Source organism: Lissotriton helveticus, chromosome 8 (genome assembly GCF_964261635.1).
Source record: "Lissotriton helveticus chromosome 8, aLisHel1.1, whole genome shotgun sequence".
Classification (NCBI taxonomy): domain Eukaryota; kingdom Metazoa; phylum Chordata; class Amphibia; order Caudata; family Salamandridae; genus Lissotriton; species Lissotriton helveticus.
Window position 1 is genome coordinate 941,819,000 of NC_136069.1, and position 18,560 is coordinate 941,837,559.

Here is an 18,560-nt window from a genome sequence, read left to right on the forward strand (position 1 = left end):
GTAGTCTGTAACCATTACCGTAAGCCCCGGACAACTTTACATTTTGTCAGATTTTTTTATTTTTTTTTTACAGCTGAGGGTATTACTGCAATACGTAGCCTGGCTGTCCTGAAGTCTTCTGCTCATGGTGCCGCCTTCTGACAATCGCCTTTACCCAATTGGTAGGTTCGTAGATCATATTTCCCCATTAACCGAAATAAAAAAGATGACAGAAAAACGAAGCATAAGAAGTCACGGTCACCTTCAAGGGGTGGAGCGTGTTAAGAACTTTCCTCAAACTTGTGTGGGGTGCAAACTGCTTCTAAAAAGCGTGCTAACGGTCTTAAGCGAGATAATGATTTATTAAGCGGTGACGTTTTTGTTTAAGACAAGTTCTTGAACTACGAAGAAGAGGCAAGTCTCGTTGGTGGCCACAACTTTAGTATTTAAAAACCCTCCAGTCACACAGATGACGTTTCGTTGTCGGCAGGCCATTCCCTCAGATCTGCCCTCCTCTGAGCAGGTCATCCATCAACCGCAGAAGAAGAATAGCGCGCCGTCACCGACCAGCACTACGGAAACAAAGAGGCCACATCACGCCTCCCAGCTTTCACCGCCTGTTGCCAAGAGCCCTTTCATGCCTCCAACTGCACTCATTTAATAAACACAAACCGAAAAAAAAAAACACATCAATTGTACACTTCCCTTGCATGTCGCCTTTGTGATTTAAACACATGCATGCAAAACGGACCCTGTGAGAATTAAATTCAACTCGTAGAAAACTTTACTGCGAGAGACCATTTTGAATTCGGGACTATATAACAACTGAACTTGTATTCGAAACAGGCCGTGGTTGAAACATTAATCGAGCTGATGTAACCTACTTGAAATTACAAGTCATAAATTCATAACAGACGTGACAAAATGTTGTCTTTTCGCTATGACACTGATTCGCTATGCCTGTGTGCATGTGAGGAGGACACGCGTCCGACAAACGCACTGCTCTATGGTGAACGCGCGCACACCATCTGGAATGCATTACACGGCCACCCTGACAGCTCCTAATTAAGATTAATAAGTCTGCCGTGCGCGTAACCACAGACAATATGCCATGCAACTGAAATAAATGACGGACGAAAAGTAAATATAGCCTATCACGTCAAGGCTACTAAATAGACAGCACAGCGAAGACGAATCACTAGGCAGATGCCATAAAAAACGCGGCGCGCACTAAGGAACGTGCCAGCCAGGACCCCTTTCAGAATTCTTTTTTTTTTCAAATACATAAGAGCTCGGAAGCTCCGCCCCCACTTCGTGGTGACGTAGACCCGAGCCCTAAAAACTGATAGAGTCCTGAACTGCTCAAGGTACTCAGTTCAAAACTTCGCAATATGAAGCATTTAATTCAAATGGAATAAAAAATATTTTCATTGTATGCAAGCACCCTACATGAATAACTTATTTCAGTGATCATACTACCCAGCTGTCTTCTGTACCCAGTAAGGCCGTTAATGATCTTTCCAAAGCAATAAAAAAGTTTATAGTACTAACCTTTGCAATGGTAACTGCATGCTGGGGATAATAAAGGGAGGCCGCTAGTCCGGTGAAAGTCAGCGGGTACACTATTTTTTTCACTTTAGAACCTATTGGAGGAAGGAGAAAGCGTGAACAAGGTTTACTCATATGCAAACTGCAAAATAAATTACTGAACAACAATGAAACATTTTTTTAATGTTTTATTTATTTTCTCCTAATTATTACACAAGACCCACAACACTTGCTCTCAATAGGTTGACACAGACATTAATATATCTAAAAAATCTGGCAGTTTCCCACTCTTCGTACGTGCTTCCAACCAAGAAAGAGAATTTCTAATTGGTACCCATGTTTTTCAGCTCCCTAAAATGCCATGGATAACACGTTAGAAATAGGCAATCCCCGCCCAATTAGATGCTTAGAATGTTTAGAATAGTCATAAGAAGTCTAATTGGTGCGACTTATCACTCGTCGGCCACTTCGTGAGAACTAGAGTGCCCAGATTATTTTTCATCCAGACTAAAAGTTTTGCAAGCCAGTTTGCAATGGGTTGCCTTTTAAGGCTTCATTGTTTGATCTCCATCGATATTTTAAAAGCGGACAGAACGCAAAATTAGACTGTTCAGAAATGGGATACTTGTGTGAAAAGATGGAACAAGCTTAAACCCCTTGTTCACTCAGGCCGTACATTCATATACAAGATTAGCAGATGAATGCCACTGATAGCAGGGAAAACAAGCATTGGAAGAGTCAACAGGTCTCGCCTTTAATACCAGATGGCCAATGAGCGTGTACATTACACTGCACAGAGACCATTTTATGATGGTTTATCATAAAACATACGTACGGCAACCATTTTGTAATTATTTTTTATGATGTCACAAGATGATCGCTGTGCATGTGCACATATGCACAGATTTATTTGTTAAAAGTCTATTGTCCTTTCAGTGTAATACCAGAGGTTCACGGAAATTGATTTAATTTAGTAGAATGATTTGGAAGAAGTCCTGAGGTGATTACTAAAATAACATCAAACAACATGGGTACGAACCTGTGATTGTGAATATGTTGAAAATGTTATCTCAAACTTTAAAAAGATTAGTCAAATGCATTGTAATCCTTGTAGGAGAGGTTAGAGTTATAATATTAGGTGTTTTAATTCAACATTTTAATCAAAAATTGAGCATAGACTAAATGGACCCACCAATTCTAAACCTCAAGAGGGTGTGTGTCCCTAACAATTTGGCAAACACTTTTCTTATAAGCAGATATACCCTTTTTAAAGGGTTTGAAATGTAAGCAACAGAAATGAGTGCACCATCAGTGGATTTTAATACCGGGACTCCAGAATCCAGAATGCATTAGGGCATTTGACCGGCCCATCTGGGGGCATATATTTGGCGTTTTGGATGGAGACCGGAGCACGTATCTACTAATGCGAGCCCCTCTGAAGAAGAAGGACACACCTTTGAAACGCGTCAGGCTTATCGCGTCTGTAGCTGTTTGATCGATAACTGTGAACTGCAGCCTGCTTATACCCTTGATTAAAGATTTGCCATCTTGGTCATTGTTCGAGTGCGGCTCAAGTTTTGGGACAAGGCAAACAAGCGTACCTTTTTAAACCCTATAGAAACTAATGTGAGGTATTTATTTTGAGAAAAGAACAATAAGTGGCGTGGCTAGTACACCAGCAAGATGGCTGTCTCAATCAGTCTCTCCGAACTCACTGAATCTTAGCAGCACATTATCAACCACTATTGAAATGTTTTTAAGCGTGACCTCGACCTATCTATCTGCTGTCAAATAGTGCTGTTCAACAGTGAACTCATTGCACAACAAGCTAAGTGGACACGGGAAAATCGCTACTGCAAAGACTTGTAAGGAGCTCCATCTAAAATGGCCTCCACCAGTGAACCAACACACGAGCTCCAACTACCAGAACACCAATGCCTGTAGTGGATAAGAGTACTCAACAGTGCCTATACACAAATCCTGATCACAAATGGACAGAAGATGGGGCTGAGGTACCAATACAATCCTAGCAGCAAACGCGGGGGCCCCAGCAGCCGAGGTGTATGTAAGTCGCATGCTGGTAGCACAATGAATACACTGCTGATCCCATACCTTTAGCCCATTTAATATGAGCTTTAGCACAACAGAGCTGACCTCCCCTCTGATCTTGTGGCCATCTAACTAAAAACCAGCAGAATAAACTATAAACAAAATTACAGGGGATCAGCTGTCAACTCAGTCTCATTGCCACGGTAGAGGTCATGTCAAAGTGGTGCCATTTTCTCCAAATGCTAACTCAAAGCCCTGCACAACAAAACAGGCCTAATTTATGTTCATAAGCAACGCTAAGTCAATGCAATCATAATACATTGACATTAAGAAACAACTTATGTCTAAGCCCTTAAGATACCAATGAAAAAAGTCTCACTAGAGTCCCTTAAGATACCAATGAAAAAAGTCTCACTAGAGTCTGCTTGGGCTCTTATGTTTGAACACCTGCTCCACTTACACTCTATGTCTTTCAACAGCCTACCATCCACCTAGAAGGTTCTACAAAGATTACCACAACCTAATTTACGTATGTGTATGGGTTCCTAGGTGCTAGTACGGGAAACAGCTGCTTACTAGGATAACCCATAATTTCCGGCACTAGTACACAGATGTGAAAGTCAGCTTATCAACGTGGGAGCTACATTAGCTGGAACTTAGGAGCACTAATCCAGCACTTATCAAAAAGCCCTAGCAACGTACGACATTGCCAACTACAACGACTCTGCCACATCTCTTGATTGATGGCAGATCAAAGGGAAAAAGAGGCCAAAGAGTTCAAAACAGGCCAATAAAGAACTGCGACAGGTCCGCCCATTTCTTATTTGTCAATAAAACCCAAATCAGAGACAAGCGTCAATATGAATCTTATTCTGCAGAGTCTTGCAGCCCTACACAAACTAGCACAAGGAACAAAAACCAACTCGGCCATTATGAAAAATGAAATAAAAGGTATAAAGAAATACTTCAAAGACCGTAAAAATAGAATATCAGAAGCAGAATCCAGCATTAGTCCGCTAGAAGATGATAAATCACAGTCACAGAAACAAACAAGTGCTCTAACCACTAAAATTGCAAAACTAACAGAGGATTCAACAGAGTTGGAAGACCACAAATGAAGAGGAAATCTTAGAATATTCAGTCTACTGGAAGGGTCTGAAAACAATGCCAACTCATGAGCGGAATTCCTTGACGTTTGGGAATTACATTCAGAAGAGAAGAGAAAAAGAGCTCAAAGGATCCCATCAGGAACATTTCCCCATGGAGTCACTCAGTGGCAAGAGATCCCCAAGAATGATGATCTTTAGACCCCTATGATACAGGTAGGCAGAGCAAAAAACTCAACGCATTCAATGGAATGGAGTCAAAATTGGCATTGCCCAAGCCCACTCCAAAGAAAATGTGGCCAACATGAAAGGCTTTCTTTCATTAAGGAAAGCTTTGAAAGATTTACGCATACTTTCGTCTTCATTGTCCCCTCAAGATTTAAAATTATTTACAAAGGGAAACCCACTATCTTCAATGACCGGTACAAGCTCTGATTATTCATATTATAAGACATTAGGTTATTATTTGGGGAGGGCAACTGCTCAGATCAAGGAATAATCACACCTCTTGTCAGGGTGAGCTCTTAAAGTCACTGAATTAACTTGAGCTCAAACCCCCAGTAATGGCACAGAGCAGAAAGGCTTAACGTAGGGCAATGTGTAAAGTATTTATGTAATACCAAAACAGTACCAAAGTCAAATATGCAAAACAATAAAAATTCCAAACAAAATTAGAAACAGAGTAAAATTTAATAAACAAAATGACACCAAAATTATAAAAATCTAATAAAGATTGGATTTGATTTTGGATTTTTAAAGTTTTAAGTAGAAACAGCACCAAAAAGTGCTAAGCGCCAATGATAGTCTTTAATTGCAGGAGATTACGAGTCTGGCTCACCGCCGCACCAGCGGTCCAACCGCCCTATCACAAGTTGAGCATTTGGACCGCCGTTGCACCGCCAGGGGGTGGTGCGGCGATCTTGAGACCGATATATGCTTGGCAGAACTGCTGCAGTCCCGCCAACCATATTACGAGTTTCTTCTTCGCCACAGTTTTCATGGCGGTTGCTCCTTCATGAAAACCACAGCGGAGATGAAACAAAGGGGGTCCTACAGGACCCCTTGTTGCCTCTGGGCCATGGGGTGAATGCAGGGGGGAACATGTACTGCCTTTGATGTTCCCAGGGCGGTGCCTATTCTATAGGCACCGCCATGGGAGCGGCAAAGAACCGCCCACCAGTGACTAAAAAAGTCACACAAGTTTAGCGGTGCAGGGGGCAGCGTAGTGGTCCCACTCCCGCACTGCGTAGTACACAACTGCTGGTCTTAAGGATAGCAGGTAATCTGAATCTGAATAACAGTATTTTGCCTGTTTACTCTCTGTTACTCTGCATCCAGAGAAGTCAGATCTTGGGAGGTAGTTCCTTTAGTTCCTCCTACAACAGCTCATCTGCAACTGCAGAATAGTGCTAAATGAGCAATGAGACTTCCAGAAGCTCCTCTGCCATTGCTACTGGACCACAACTTTCTTATGCAAAGAGCCAGGTGTCACTACTTCAAGTTTCAAAACCATGCCACCATCTAGAAATGGTATTCTGTATAGGCTAATATTTTTTACTGTTCAAAGATGGCAGACCGGTGCAAAGCTTTACTTTTTTTATCTGTTTATTGAAGCACCTGCCCTGAAACTTCAGTTGGTATACTTTACTTTTGTTTTCTTTCTTTACTTCTTTTAGCAGATAATTGCACTACAAAGAAAACCACCACCTTGGTTTTTATAAGGCAAGTGGGACTTTTTTGATGAGTAGAATCTTCCAAGCAAAAGTCCACAAAGATAATACTGAAATAGTCTGCAATGCTGGTCCAAGTGTGGCTGATGAGAGGTTAGATAATCTCAGTGAACATTCAGGCGTTAGCTTACCCTTAACAACTTTGAATTCCACTAGTGGACTGATGCACTACATAATCTACCTGTGTTTCCTATGCCACCATCTGTCCCAACTCTCCTCCTTCCTAGCGAGCGGTGTACCTTCGTGTGAGCAGTGTGCTTGTGTGAGTGCAGGACTGCCAGCATGTTTGTGAGTGCATTGTGAGGGATGTGCCTGTGTGAATGCAGAATTAACTATATCTTTTGTGAGTGCACAAGTGGTCTACAGGTTAAAATGTGTACCTTTGTGAGTGCAGAATGAGGCATTTGCCTGTGCAAGTGCATCGTGATAGATGTGAGCATATGTGAGGGCAGCAGTAGGAGTGTGGGGTACCTGCAAGTTATGTTTTTGTATGTATGCAGTTTACAAGGGCCATCCCTATTGGCTTTGATAAGGCTTTTTAGTGTTAAGGCTTTGACTTGCAGTGCAGGGAGTGGAAATACAATAGTGTTAGTATGAGAAGAGTGGTGAGTTTTGATATGGCAGATGCAGACCATGTCGAAGAAGGTTGATGATTGTTGGGTGTAGCTGACAGACTGAGATGTCACTCTACTGAGGGGTAGCAGATACTCTGCTTGCTCCAGGGTCCAGAGCAACACAGCTACGCGATTGGTCTTGAGGGGAGGGGCAGCCTTTACCATCCGGTCAGAACCACGCTATGCCAATACCATGCATCCATTACCACACATGGCCTTTACCACAAATATGCCTTTACCATGCATGCATTTACAACGCAAGGTAAGTATATTTGATTAAGTGTGTGTGTGTGTATATATAGGTTAGGGTGGGAAGGGGTATTGGATGGTAATGGTGTTTTTAGGGATTTAGGGATAGATAAAGATAAGGGTATTGAGTGGTAAGTGTGTTTTTACGGTTGAGAGGTGGGTAAGGGTATTGGGTGGTAGCGGTGTTTTGCAGGTTTAGGAGTAATTAGGGGTGTTAGGGTGGTATGTGTGTTTTTAATGTTTAGGGGTGTGTAGGGATATAGAATGGTAATGGTTCTTTAATGGGTTTAGAGGTGGGTAAGGGTATTGGGTGTTAAAGGTGTTCTAGGGTGGGTAAGGGTTTAGGGTGGTAAAGGTGTTTTTAGGGTTCGGGGGGTTGGGGCAAAGGGTGGTACGGGTGTTTTTAGGGTTTAGGGGTAGGTAGGGGTATTGGGTGGTAAGTGTGCTTTTAGCGCTTTGGGGTAGGTAGGGGTATGGGATGGTAAAGGTAATTTTAAAAAATGGAGTTTGGAGCATTCCCCATAATAAAAAAACAAGCATTTGCAATGGAATCGGTCCCGCCTTTCGGAGCTTATAAGTGTTTAGCCATGCAGCATACTATTGCATATTACAGAAATGGACTGTGTGGCAGTAGTTTTGGCAAGGAACTTGGTATTTGAGCTGTTGGGGTGGTTTGAAGATTAATACATTAAATTATAGATACACTGTAATTAAATGTATAATGCGTGGAGCTTACAAAGAAGTTTGTGTACGTTTATGTAAATTAACATGTATGCTTTGCATTGTTTGAGGTGCATACAGGAAGAGAAAGGCAGACATTGTTAGAGCTGGGGCCGTGCTCTGGGGAAGAGATGTGTAATAGGAGAGAGAGTGGGATGAAAGATAGGAGTAGAAATACTACAAGAGAAAGAGTGATAACAAAAAATTAAAAAAACATTAACACATGGCGATCGCAGAAATATAAATGCAGTGTATTGGTAGATAAATTAAAATGCTGCAGTTAGTCTTGATGCACTAAAATAGTAATAGCAGAGGAAGCCTACAAGAACAGCATTATATGGATTCTAATGTAGGAGTCGCTCGTCTGGAAATTAAACTAACTGTGTGGCAGCTGAAGTCTCTAGATCTCCAATTAAGTTAGAAAGCTGGTGTAGATCATTGCGCACTCTAAGCAAAATCATATTTCAGCACAATTAAAAACACAATATGTGAAGCGGCTAAGAACATTATGAACCAATTATCTCCTAAGTACAGATCGAATGATTTAGAACACTTACAAAGGTCTATGGTGTTTAATACCGATGTTAACCTAATACTAATAAGTGCTTTTATCTTTCACAGAGGAGCTAAACTGTGGGTCTTAGTCATACCGTAAAGTAAAAAATGATTAAGATTTAGTGTGCTCCGTTGTGTTACGGGTCTAAAAAAAAAACTTCAATTCAAAACATCAATGAATGTTCTATCGTTTTCACGGCCTCTATCTAGCCCAACACTTCCCGTGGTTTAACATGGGAGTTACAGACCAGGTGACACCGCTTCTATGAAGAACGTTAACCTTGTCATGTAGGGAGACCTCCAGCCATCCCAGGTTATGAATCCAGCTTCTCCACTGAAAATGGGGGATGGGTGGTTTAATTACATGCATCAAGACCCCAAGGCATCATACTGCACTGCTAATTCATACAGCATACTGCAAGCTCACAGGTGCCAAACCAGACTGACAGTGGCGTAACAAAACTTGAAGGGGGTCCCCATGCAAAGTACATACAGGGGCCCCCCTCCGGACTCACATAGGAGCTCTCAGGCAAGAGTACAGTGCGGAGGGGGCCCCCTGGAGCTCGGGGGCCCGCCGCACTGCGAGGGCCTTTGTTACATCCCTGCTCCCACACCCTTCATATGTCCCATCACCCCAAACCGCTAATTTTCTCTATGGTTTCCATCAATTTCCACCCAGATCTCATCATGTTCATGCCACCTTGCATGTCCCATCATCTCCCCGACCTATGTCCCATCGCCCCCAAGGGCCTAAAGTTTCACATCGCTCCCCTAAACCCCAAGCCAAGACACATCAGTGCCCAAAGCCCTCCTGTCACTCTCAAAGCCATATCTTCCATCACCCCATACACCCATGCATAACCTGCTGCCCCTAAAGATTCTTCACCCAAAGTCTTCTGTATCCTATTGTCCCTCTAGGATCACAGTGCTAGAAAATAAGTATCCCAGCAAATTACTCCAAACCCAAATGTCCACCATTGTTATAAAACTCACTGAAGTCACATTATACCCAGATCCAGGTTAGGTTCCATCACCCCAAAATTTTTATGGCCTATTACCCACACACACATACTTCATCCGATCACCTGAACTCTATTACCTCCAAACTCCCTGCCAAAACCCTCACCAAACTCTGTCCAATGCCCCAGCACCCCTTGCCCGCCCTATAGGTCATCACCTGCCAGACCCTCCTATGGCCATCGCCCTCTTCCCTATGTCCAATGGCTCACCACACACTCACAGCGGCTTTTTCTTTATCTGTTTATTACGTTCTCTCTTCAGTCTCCCCAACTCAGAGGAACTCGGGTCACTGACCTTAAACGCGCCTGGAGTGGCAGATCTGCAGCAGTGGATGGGTGTGGGGGCAGAAGCCATCGATTCCCCATCCATCGCCTCCAGGTGAATCTGGAATCCTTACAGTGCATGGGAGGAAGGAAGTGCCAGCAGGCAACTGGTCCCCATCCTTTCATTCTCCCCTGGGGCGAGCTCCTTCTGAGCGCGGGCCGCGGGGTCCTTGCACTGCAGGCTGGAAGAGTGTGGAGCGTGGATGGAGAGAGGCGGGACTGGGGGGGGTGGAGGGAGGAAGGAGGGGGCGTGCAAGCCGCAGCCTTTCAAGCTTCAGTATCCTTTCAACACACAGAGGTGGCGGCTGTGGCCAGAACTGGAAGCACCGGACGACCCAGCCAGCCTATCAAAAAGTGGCACAGTGGGGTCCCCACTCTTGGATGGACAGATGAAACTAAGGATCCTTCATGCATGTTGAAGTCCTGCTCCCTCTCCACCAGGTGAAGCAAGTGCAATTCTTATGACGTGTTCCTGATGCTCCCAAAAGTTGAGTCCTATTAACCACTGGATGGCATATGTTGCCCAACCTCAAGGCTTTACCAGAGCCCCCTCTGAACCCAAACTAAGTAACACATTTGCACTTTCAAAGTTCATTTTTATACATCTCATAGTACCTCACCTCTTCCATCTCATATTTATTCACATGATATTTGTATTCATCTCATGATAAGTTTATTCACCTTGTGTATGTCCAGCCTGGTTGGTCCCTGTTATCCGGATTTTATCATCAATGCCTTTTTATCATTAATTGTGTATTTATTCTTGGACTGAAACTGCTAATTTTAGCCAATACTTGTACAGTTCTAATGCCGGGCGGAAGCCATGTCTATTGTATGTTTATGCCAAATTATTTGCTATGTATTTATAATGCACCAGAAAATCCCAATAAAGATATTTAAAAAAAAAAAAGTGATATTTTTATTCATCTTGTGATGTGGCCCTCATGATATCGCCCAAAAGGATTAACAGCTCAGTCGGCCCTGCCAGGATTCGTAGGTGGAAGAATTTGCTGGGATGAGGGGAGGACAGGCGCTCTGCATGTGGACTGCATCCTTGAAGCTTAGAAAGGCTGGTGTGCACTTGCTGTGTGAGTCGAATGAAAGTCAGTGATGAATCATTCTGGGCAGCTTTATTCCTGCCTGGCAGCGAAGCACCGCTTTTAATATTGTTACTCTGCCGCGGCTGGCTAGCAAAAAAGCATTGGCAAAGCCAAAAGGTTTCACTGAAGACTTATTGGCTTTGCCAGTGCTTATTTTAATTGGCTTGGTACTTTTACATACACAAACACCCGTGGCAAATGTTCTCACAGTTCCTAGAACTAATGTAAACAAAGTCGCACAAAGAGAAGGTTTCATCTAAATGAACACCGTTCAAAAAAACTAAAAATTAAATATTTCACTCAGTGAACACCTTACTTACTGTTTGACTTCAGCATGACATGGTCACAATTTCTATTATGTTCATGAGTCCACTGTGTAGCGTACTTCGTCATTGGCGTAACTGCTTTCAATAAACATTATCTGATTCAAATAGGAATACCAAACTGGAAGCAGCAGATGCAAAGCAAAAAAACAGGTTCTCTTGAAAGAAGGTTGCTGCAGTGGATGTCAGAGTGCGTCTCCAACAGGTGGGAACCTTGGAGCTTTGATTTATACGCGGCCTCCCAGCCGCGGGAGTTGCACCACCCAGAAATTTGGGGCCACGGAGCCCCCGAATCACGGAATCTCAATGTGGAGGCATCCATGGAGGATTGACAAGCCGGATGTGCGAGTGGAGGCCCATTGGTGGGCTTGAAACATCTCAGACAGAGGCACATAACTGAAGCACACACTACAAGACCCACAAACCAACGCGGACTCATTCGAGTCGCCCATGGAGGGCTCATATTTTTAAGTGGGAGGGGTGGCCTCTATGCTAAAATGACTGTCGCGCCGCTGAAGAGTGCAATGAGCCGAAACGCCTCTGGCGTGAATCGACAGGCATGCTGTAAACAATCCACCCGCCGATCCGGCTTTTACCTCATGAAGGTTGCTGCAGTGGATGTCAGAGTGCGTCTCCAACAGGTGGGAACCTTGGAAAATATATATATTTATTTCGACTCTCAAACACGTTTGAAAGTCGAAATAAATCTATCACTCTCCCCCATGAGTGCTGTGTCTTTCTTAAAGAACAAGGAGACGAGAAGCGAGAGATTAGCGGGAGCACCCCCCGCATACAGCACCTGTGTATGAGTGCATGAGAAGGTGCAGGAGGAGCGGTGATATAGATATATATATATATATATATATATATATAACGAAAAGGTTGCCCAAGATGGAAGAGCCGCACAGGTAGGTGCAATATCACTTTATTTAACTGGAGGCTTGTGACGGGGTATAAGAACACACAGGGACTTTAGGTGAGGACAACGCTGGTTTTATTGATTTTAATAGCCGTCGCCGGCGAGTAATGTTCCAGTAATAAGGCAAAGGTGGATCTGTATCCCTTCTAGCCGGTGAAGTTTTCTCCTTCCTGGAGTCCGCTCCGGGTCTTCTCCTTTCTCCGGTTCCTCGGGGTGGGGTAGGCTCCCTGGACTCCGTCGTGATCGTCAGGGAGAGGCCAAAATGAAAAAAAAGATGGACTTGATTCAGTCAGGGTTCTTCTATGAAGCGTATAGGGGAAAAGGAGTGAGGGCTCGCACACGTGCACAAAGTCTTAACTCAAAGCCAAAAACGTGAGAAAAACGGGTGCCGGTTGCGTGAGGGTTGGGGTTGTGCAGGAATAACACCGAGTGGGTTACGGTGGTTTAAAACCCTTTCGACCCGCCCAGCCCACGATACAGGAACGTACCTGGCTGAGCCACACTTCCCTTGAAGTGCGGCTGGGCGAAGCGCCTTGTCGTTGGCCTCCTGGCTCTTCTCGTCGCTGCGTCGCCTCAGCTCTCGGGTCTCCTGCTCTCGCCTCTCTCCTGTCTCCGTCCTCTTCCTCTCCGCTCTCCTTATCGCCACCTCCACTCCACACGTCCTCTCCTCCTACGGGTGTAAAACACACGGCTTTGTCTCCGCCGCCGGCTTTTACTTCCGTGTCTCCGTCAAGGCAGGGGGAGTGTCCCGGCTCAGGCTCCGCCCAGTTAAAGAAACAGTGTTCTTCCTCGCCTTGACTGACAGAAGGAAACGGGATGTCGTGGTCTTCAGTCCAGCGCTCAGCTTGCTGCATAGATAAGGGAGACAAGGGGTTGTTGGCACACACTGGGGACATACCAGTACCATAGGTTTCCTCCTCTGCCGCCCTGTCACAAGGCTGCAGTTTGATTTTGGCAGGTGCTGGGCATCGGATTATTGTAGCACCAGACGCGTTTCGGGTTTCTCCCCTTCATCAATGGCGCTCTTAGCGATGAACAAACAGACAAATATGCACTGAATTTAAGTTACTGACTCCTACCTCTGTGGGCGTGGCCCGCAGAGCCTTCTGGATGTCGTAGTGCACATTGATATTACTCAAATGAGTCTGTCACTGTAGATCGCTTCTCAAATCAATATATTACCCCAGTGGGTTGGGGCTCAGTTCCATTTCAAAGAAGGCTGTCGTATCATGCCATCCAATTTGTGCCTTGCCTCCCCCTACACTTGTAACACATTTTAGCATTACCCCGGGACCGCAGAAAGCGGCAGAGCTCTTCCGCGGCCGGGCTGGCCGCCCAATATCCAACGAAAAGTTTGCCCAATATGGAAGCTTTCTGCTTCATGTTTTACCCAGTCACCAGCCTTTGCCCCAGTACCTGACTGTGTCCCAGACAGTCCCTGACAGGTGGTCAGGTTGGCAGTGTCCTCTGCAGCTCGAGGCCAGTACTGGCTTCGACATCGACAGTCAGGTAAAGTCTAAAAGTCTAGTGAAAGCCTTGGTTCTCAGTGTGTTCAAAGCTACTGCTGAACTGACAGGTAATGAATGAATCAAGGACCCTTGTGTAAATTTTCCTGATTCATACCCTTATATAGGTACGGATAATCCTATCCTTATATAGGCATAGAAATCATTACCATATTTAGACTGAGCCTATGCAGCATAAATACGGCATGGCTACTTCGACTATGTTCCAAGAATCAGCAACAATTTCTTAGAAAAACCCGCCTTCAGCAGCTAGGGACATCCCCTTGCCTGAATACTAATTTATCAAGGAAATCATGGAGTTTTTGAAGAACTGAGTCTTCTATGACGTTATTAAGTCCAATCACACTTCAAACTCGGCACCTTAATATTATAAATATGCCTAGATTTGCCCAAGCAAACACACGGTGGTTTGGAGCAGATCGACTAACTACTTACCCGATGCCCTGCAGCAGCAAGTGCCGAAGGAAGCCGACCCTCCAGCTGACGCACTGAGAGACTTTGTCTTTTCTCCTGCCAAGAAATCCAGCTCCAGTGTTTCCAGGCTACCCTTGCGGGTTACTGGGAAATCGAGTCCTGAGAGAGAGATACAAGACCTCCTTCATTCTAAACCAAGGTACGGATCTGATTAGACCTTTAGAGAATTCTTGATTAGATTCTTGGCAGAAAATACTAAACTTCAACTACTCCTCACTTACTTCTTCCCTTGTGCTAGGCTTAGGTCAGGTACACCGGGGTAGACGTATTTTAGAAGCACCAGTTGAGTACTTTTAGCCATCATGTTAACACTGTATGTACTTTATCTATTTTAAAGCAATTTATGGCTTAGAAACCATACCATGCTTTTACAGTACTACTTTATAATACTGTTCGTATTATATACTCTGAACTTTATTACCAGTATTATGATTGTAGCAGTACATTTCTTATGCTTGAGAAAGAAGACTGTTCAATAAATACTTTTTATTGAGAACGCCCGTCTCTCTATTTTTCTCAGCACCTCTGGTGAAACGAAGCATGCACAAATGACTGAGTAAAATAGCTATCTATTGTTTCCGCGACTCTAGAGATTGATTTCTTATTCTTGGGAAACAAAGTTGTTATGTTTATGCGGTTGTCAGAAACTAATCCTTTCTTGTGAATTCGAGGAAGATTCTAGTGACCTCTGAGCTAGCTGGCACTCACAATTAAGTCTAATAGATTCGGTAGAGACCTAGTCGACCTCAGTCCTACGCAGAGCCTATTGGGAATATAGGAACTACACTACAATGATAGGCTATGAGCCTCAGACTCAGTGCACAATAACAGTTATCCTTTGCTTAAGGCTCACACATTGCAGTTAATTGGGGAAACAGTACACTCTAGCACCAGCCAAGGGTCCAAGACCTGGAAGGCACCTTGTGGGGTCTAGGACAGGAACTCACTACACCTTAGGAGTCCAGGGTAAGTTCAGAAGTTACTGGTCAGCTGGCCACTTTGTGAATGCAGGCATTTAAAGCTTATGTCCTTAAAGCTTAACAGAAGGCTAGCCAACTAGCCCTTGGAGTCCACTCACTGGTTAGTCCTTGGCACAAGTGGGAGCATGTCCACACCTGAGGCCTATCGCCAAAAAGTCAACAGTAGGAGCAACTTTGCTCTTTCTGAAGTAATGTCTCGGTTCAGCAAGTGCAGGCTTCCCTGGTGTAGCTTTTTGTCTGAGATTCACAGGTCCAGCAGGTATAGTCCTTCTTCTACCCTTTGAGTCCAATAGTATTCTAAGGCTGGAAGCAAAGGGTGCCACGTTTATGTCAATTTCGAGTTCCTAGGTGGGGAAGACTCCCTAGCCAATCGGCTGAAATTCATTTAGGACACCCCTACCCCCTCCTACATAATTGCTTGGGGGTTAGCACTAAAATAGCCCACAGTGCATCTCTGTACATACCCAAAATGTCTTCCCTGGGTTAGAGCTATAAGAACACCCCTGAGGCGTGATTTACATCAGCCTCTCAGAGGCAGTAGCACCTTTGAAGCTGGGCTGTCTGTGGCCAATGCCCTTGGCTCAGTCTGTCAGGAGAACGTCACGCCTCCTCCCTCAATCAGACCCTTTGTTCCCTTTCCTGGGAGTGCTTCACACCTCCGGGCAAGCGGGCAGAAGGCTGTGTTAGGTGACAACTGCTTTCGCTAATCTGCAAAAGCTACCAGAACTTTGGGTCAAGAAAGTGGCACCATATTAAAGTCAACTTAACATTAAAAGTTACTTTAAATCAGACTTTAGTAACGAGTCAGTTTAATGTAACAATTAAATTGATATATTTAAGTACTAAGTTTGGTGGTCCCAAATGAAATTAGCACTTTTTGCGTGGGCTGGTGTTATTTAATGTTAGCAAATAGTACTACCAGCATTGCTACTGTGAAAATGACCATTTCTAGTTTTGTCAGGACATGTCAAACACAAAAGGAACATGCCCTTTTTAGGTCTCGACTACAGGCAGCATGCATGCGCTTTCGCATGGCAACGAGCTATTGTTCCTAGAAAATAAAAAAATCTAAAAAAGAGGCTTTTACCCTACCCATTACTTACCATTGGTTGGCCTCTTCATCATTCTCAGTTCCTTGCTCCTCATTAGTCAGTATATGCAAACATCACTTCTTCTTGATGAATAGTCGTCCTTAAAAAAATCTAAAAAAGGGGCTTTTACCCTACCCATTACTTACCATTGGTTGGCCTCTTCATCATTCTCAGTTCCTTGCTCCTCATTAGTCAGTATATGCAAACATCACTTCTTCTTGATGAATAGTCGTCCTTTCGATGAAGCATGGACCAAGCACTGATTAAGTAGTCTTTATTGGTGTCCTTTCTGTTCTAGCAACTGCAGTGAGGTACTTTTATTTTCCCCTCATCACTTCCTTGTCATCACTGATTGCTTTTGTGGCTTCCCCTTGCTGCTTTCACCTGCCCCCTCTCTCGCTTGCCCCTTGCTGCTTTCACCTACCCCACTCCCTCTGTTGTTCGCCCCTTGCTTTCACCCGTCCCACTCCCTCCGTCGCTTGCCCCTTGCTGCTTTCCCGCCCTACCCTCCCTTTGTCGCTTGCTACTTCCAACTGCCCCCCTTCCTTCATCGTTTGCCCCATGGCTGCTTTCACTTGCCACCTCCCTCTGTTGCTTGCCCCTTGCTTCCCTCACCCCCTTCCTCGCCTAATGACTACTTTTACTCGCCTCCTCCCTTCGTCGTTTGCCCAATACTACCTTTATCCACCCCCTCCCTCCTTCGCTTGCCCTTTACAGGTTTTTACCCAATCCTTCACTTCGTCGCTTGCCCCATGACTGCTTTCAGCCGCTCCTCTGCTGCTATCACTTGCCCCTAACAGCTTTCACCCGCCCCTTTCCTTCATTGCTTGCCCAGTGAATGCTTTCACTTCCCCCCTCACGCAATCAGTTGCTCCTTTGCTGCTTTCAGTCATCCCTTCCCTTCGCTGCTTGCCCACTCCCCACTTTGTTGCTTTCCCCATTTCGCTTCAACTCTCCTAGAGCTCGCTGTTCGTTGACTTACTTGCACAATAAATATTTTTCTTGCTAATGCCATTCTTCCTCTGCTACTTTCCTTTCTATCAGCAGAACAGTTTGTGAGCGGCGCAGTAGGTACTTTAAAACCGTTGGATATTTTCCTTTCAGTTATGAGGCTTTTAGCATATACAAGTCAGGGGTGTTAGTTTTTAGGTCGAACCTGGGCAGCGTATTCGCTGCTCTGCGAGGCATGCTGTATTGGAGTATGGACTTGTAGTCCCGCCCACTGTCCGCCCATATGTCATTGGCTTGTGTCATTGTCCTTCGTAAATGCTGGCTTCTGATTCGTTAATAGGCTTGTTAGTCCCTCCTTCGTACCACTTTTTCTTCATTTGTAACATCCCATAAGGACTGGCTCTTTTACTTCGGTTGTTACACAGTATGTCTTATTTAGTCTGTAAGCACTATTTTCTTTAATGTTTATTTCCTACTGCAGGCTCTACATGATTTCCTGCAACAATCAGCACGCCATATAAAAAAAATGCAAAAAAGAAAAGAGAAAAGGAGGGACGAGGAGACATGAAGCCTCCCCGGGAAAGCCTCCCTTTCCTTTGGGCCTTAATTATAGCCCTCTTTGAGCCCCGTGCCTGTATTCTAAAGAAAAAGGTAGATAAGGATGCTAGTATTATAATTAAGTCTTAAAACTAGTTTTCATTGCTTCATTATAAGTTTATCTTGCCCAGAACAAGTATATTCAGTCTAGGAATGGGCTTGAGATTGGGATTGAATTTGGATTTGATCCCGCATCTGTACTAACAGGTTATCAACTTCTAGAGGATCTTTGATATTGTACATCTTGTTCCTCCGCATAATCCTGAGTGAAGCCGGGAACTTCATTTGGACTGTAGCCCCGAATGATTTTAGTTCAGGCATTTTTTGACCCAACTCCCATTGCCTGTCTTGTGTCACTTTCGCAATGTCAGATCGGATCCTAAAAGACCAGTCATCCCTATTGTATGTTCCAGTTTTTAGAGCTTCACTCAGGATCCTCTCTTTGATGTTGTAAGATTTAAAGTTCACGAGGATCTTCCTTGGATTCTTTCTCTCCTTAGGTTTCCCAAAAGGATCACGGTGAACGCGCTGAACGTCATTTTCCAGGTCTAAGGTTTTACACCACGGAAAATATTCCTCTATTAGCGATATTATAAACTTCTTAATGTCTGACCCTTCTCGCCCTTCCGGCACGTTAAGAATTCTCAAGTTAGATCTCCTAGACTGGTTTTCCAAGGCTTCCAGTTTTTCCTCCATACTTTTGTCC

At 44.3% G+C, this 18,560-nt stretch overlaps 1 protein-coding gene across 2 annotated transcripts in view; it reads right to left on the minus strand.

Annotated features, from left to right (window-relative positions):
* APOO (apolipoprotein O) overlaps positions 1 to 18,560 on the minus strand; it is a 670,501-nt gene that overhangs the window by 351,014 nt on the left and 300,927 nt on the right. For both annotated transcript variants that reach the window (XM_078657783.1, XM_078657784.1), the window contains exon 6: positions 1,531 to 1,622. In XM_078657783.1, coding sequence (XP_078513909.1) covers positions 1,531 to 1,622 — 92 coding nt within the window. The remainder of the gene's footprint in view (positions 1 to 1,530; positions 1,623 to 18,560) is intronic.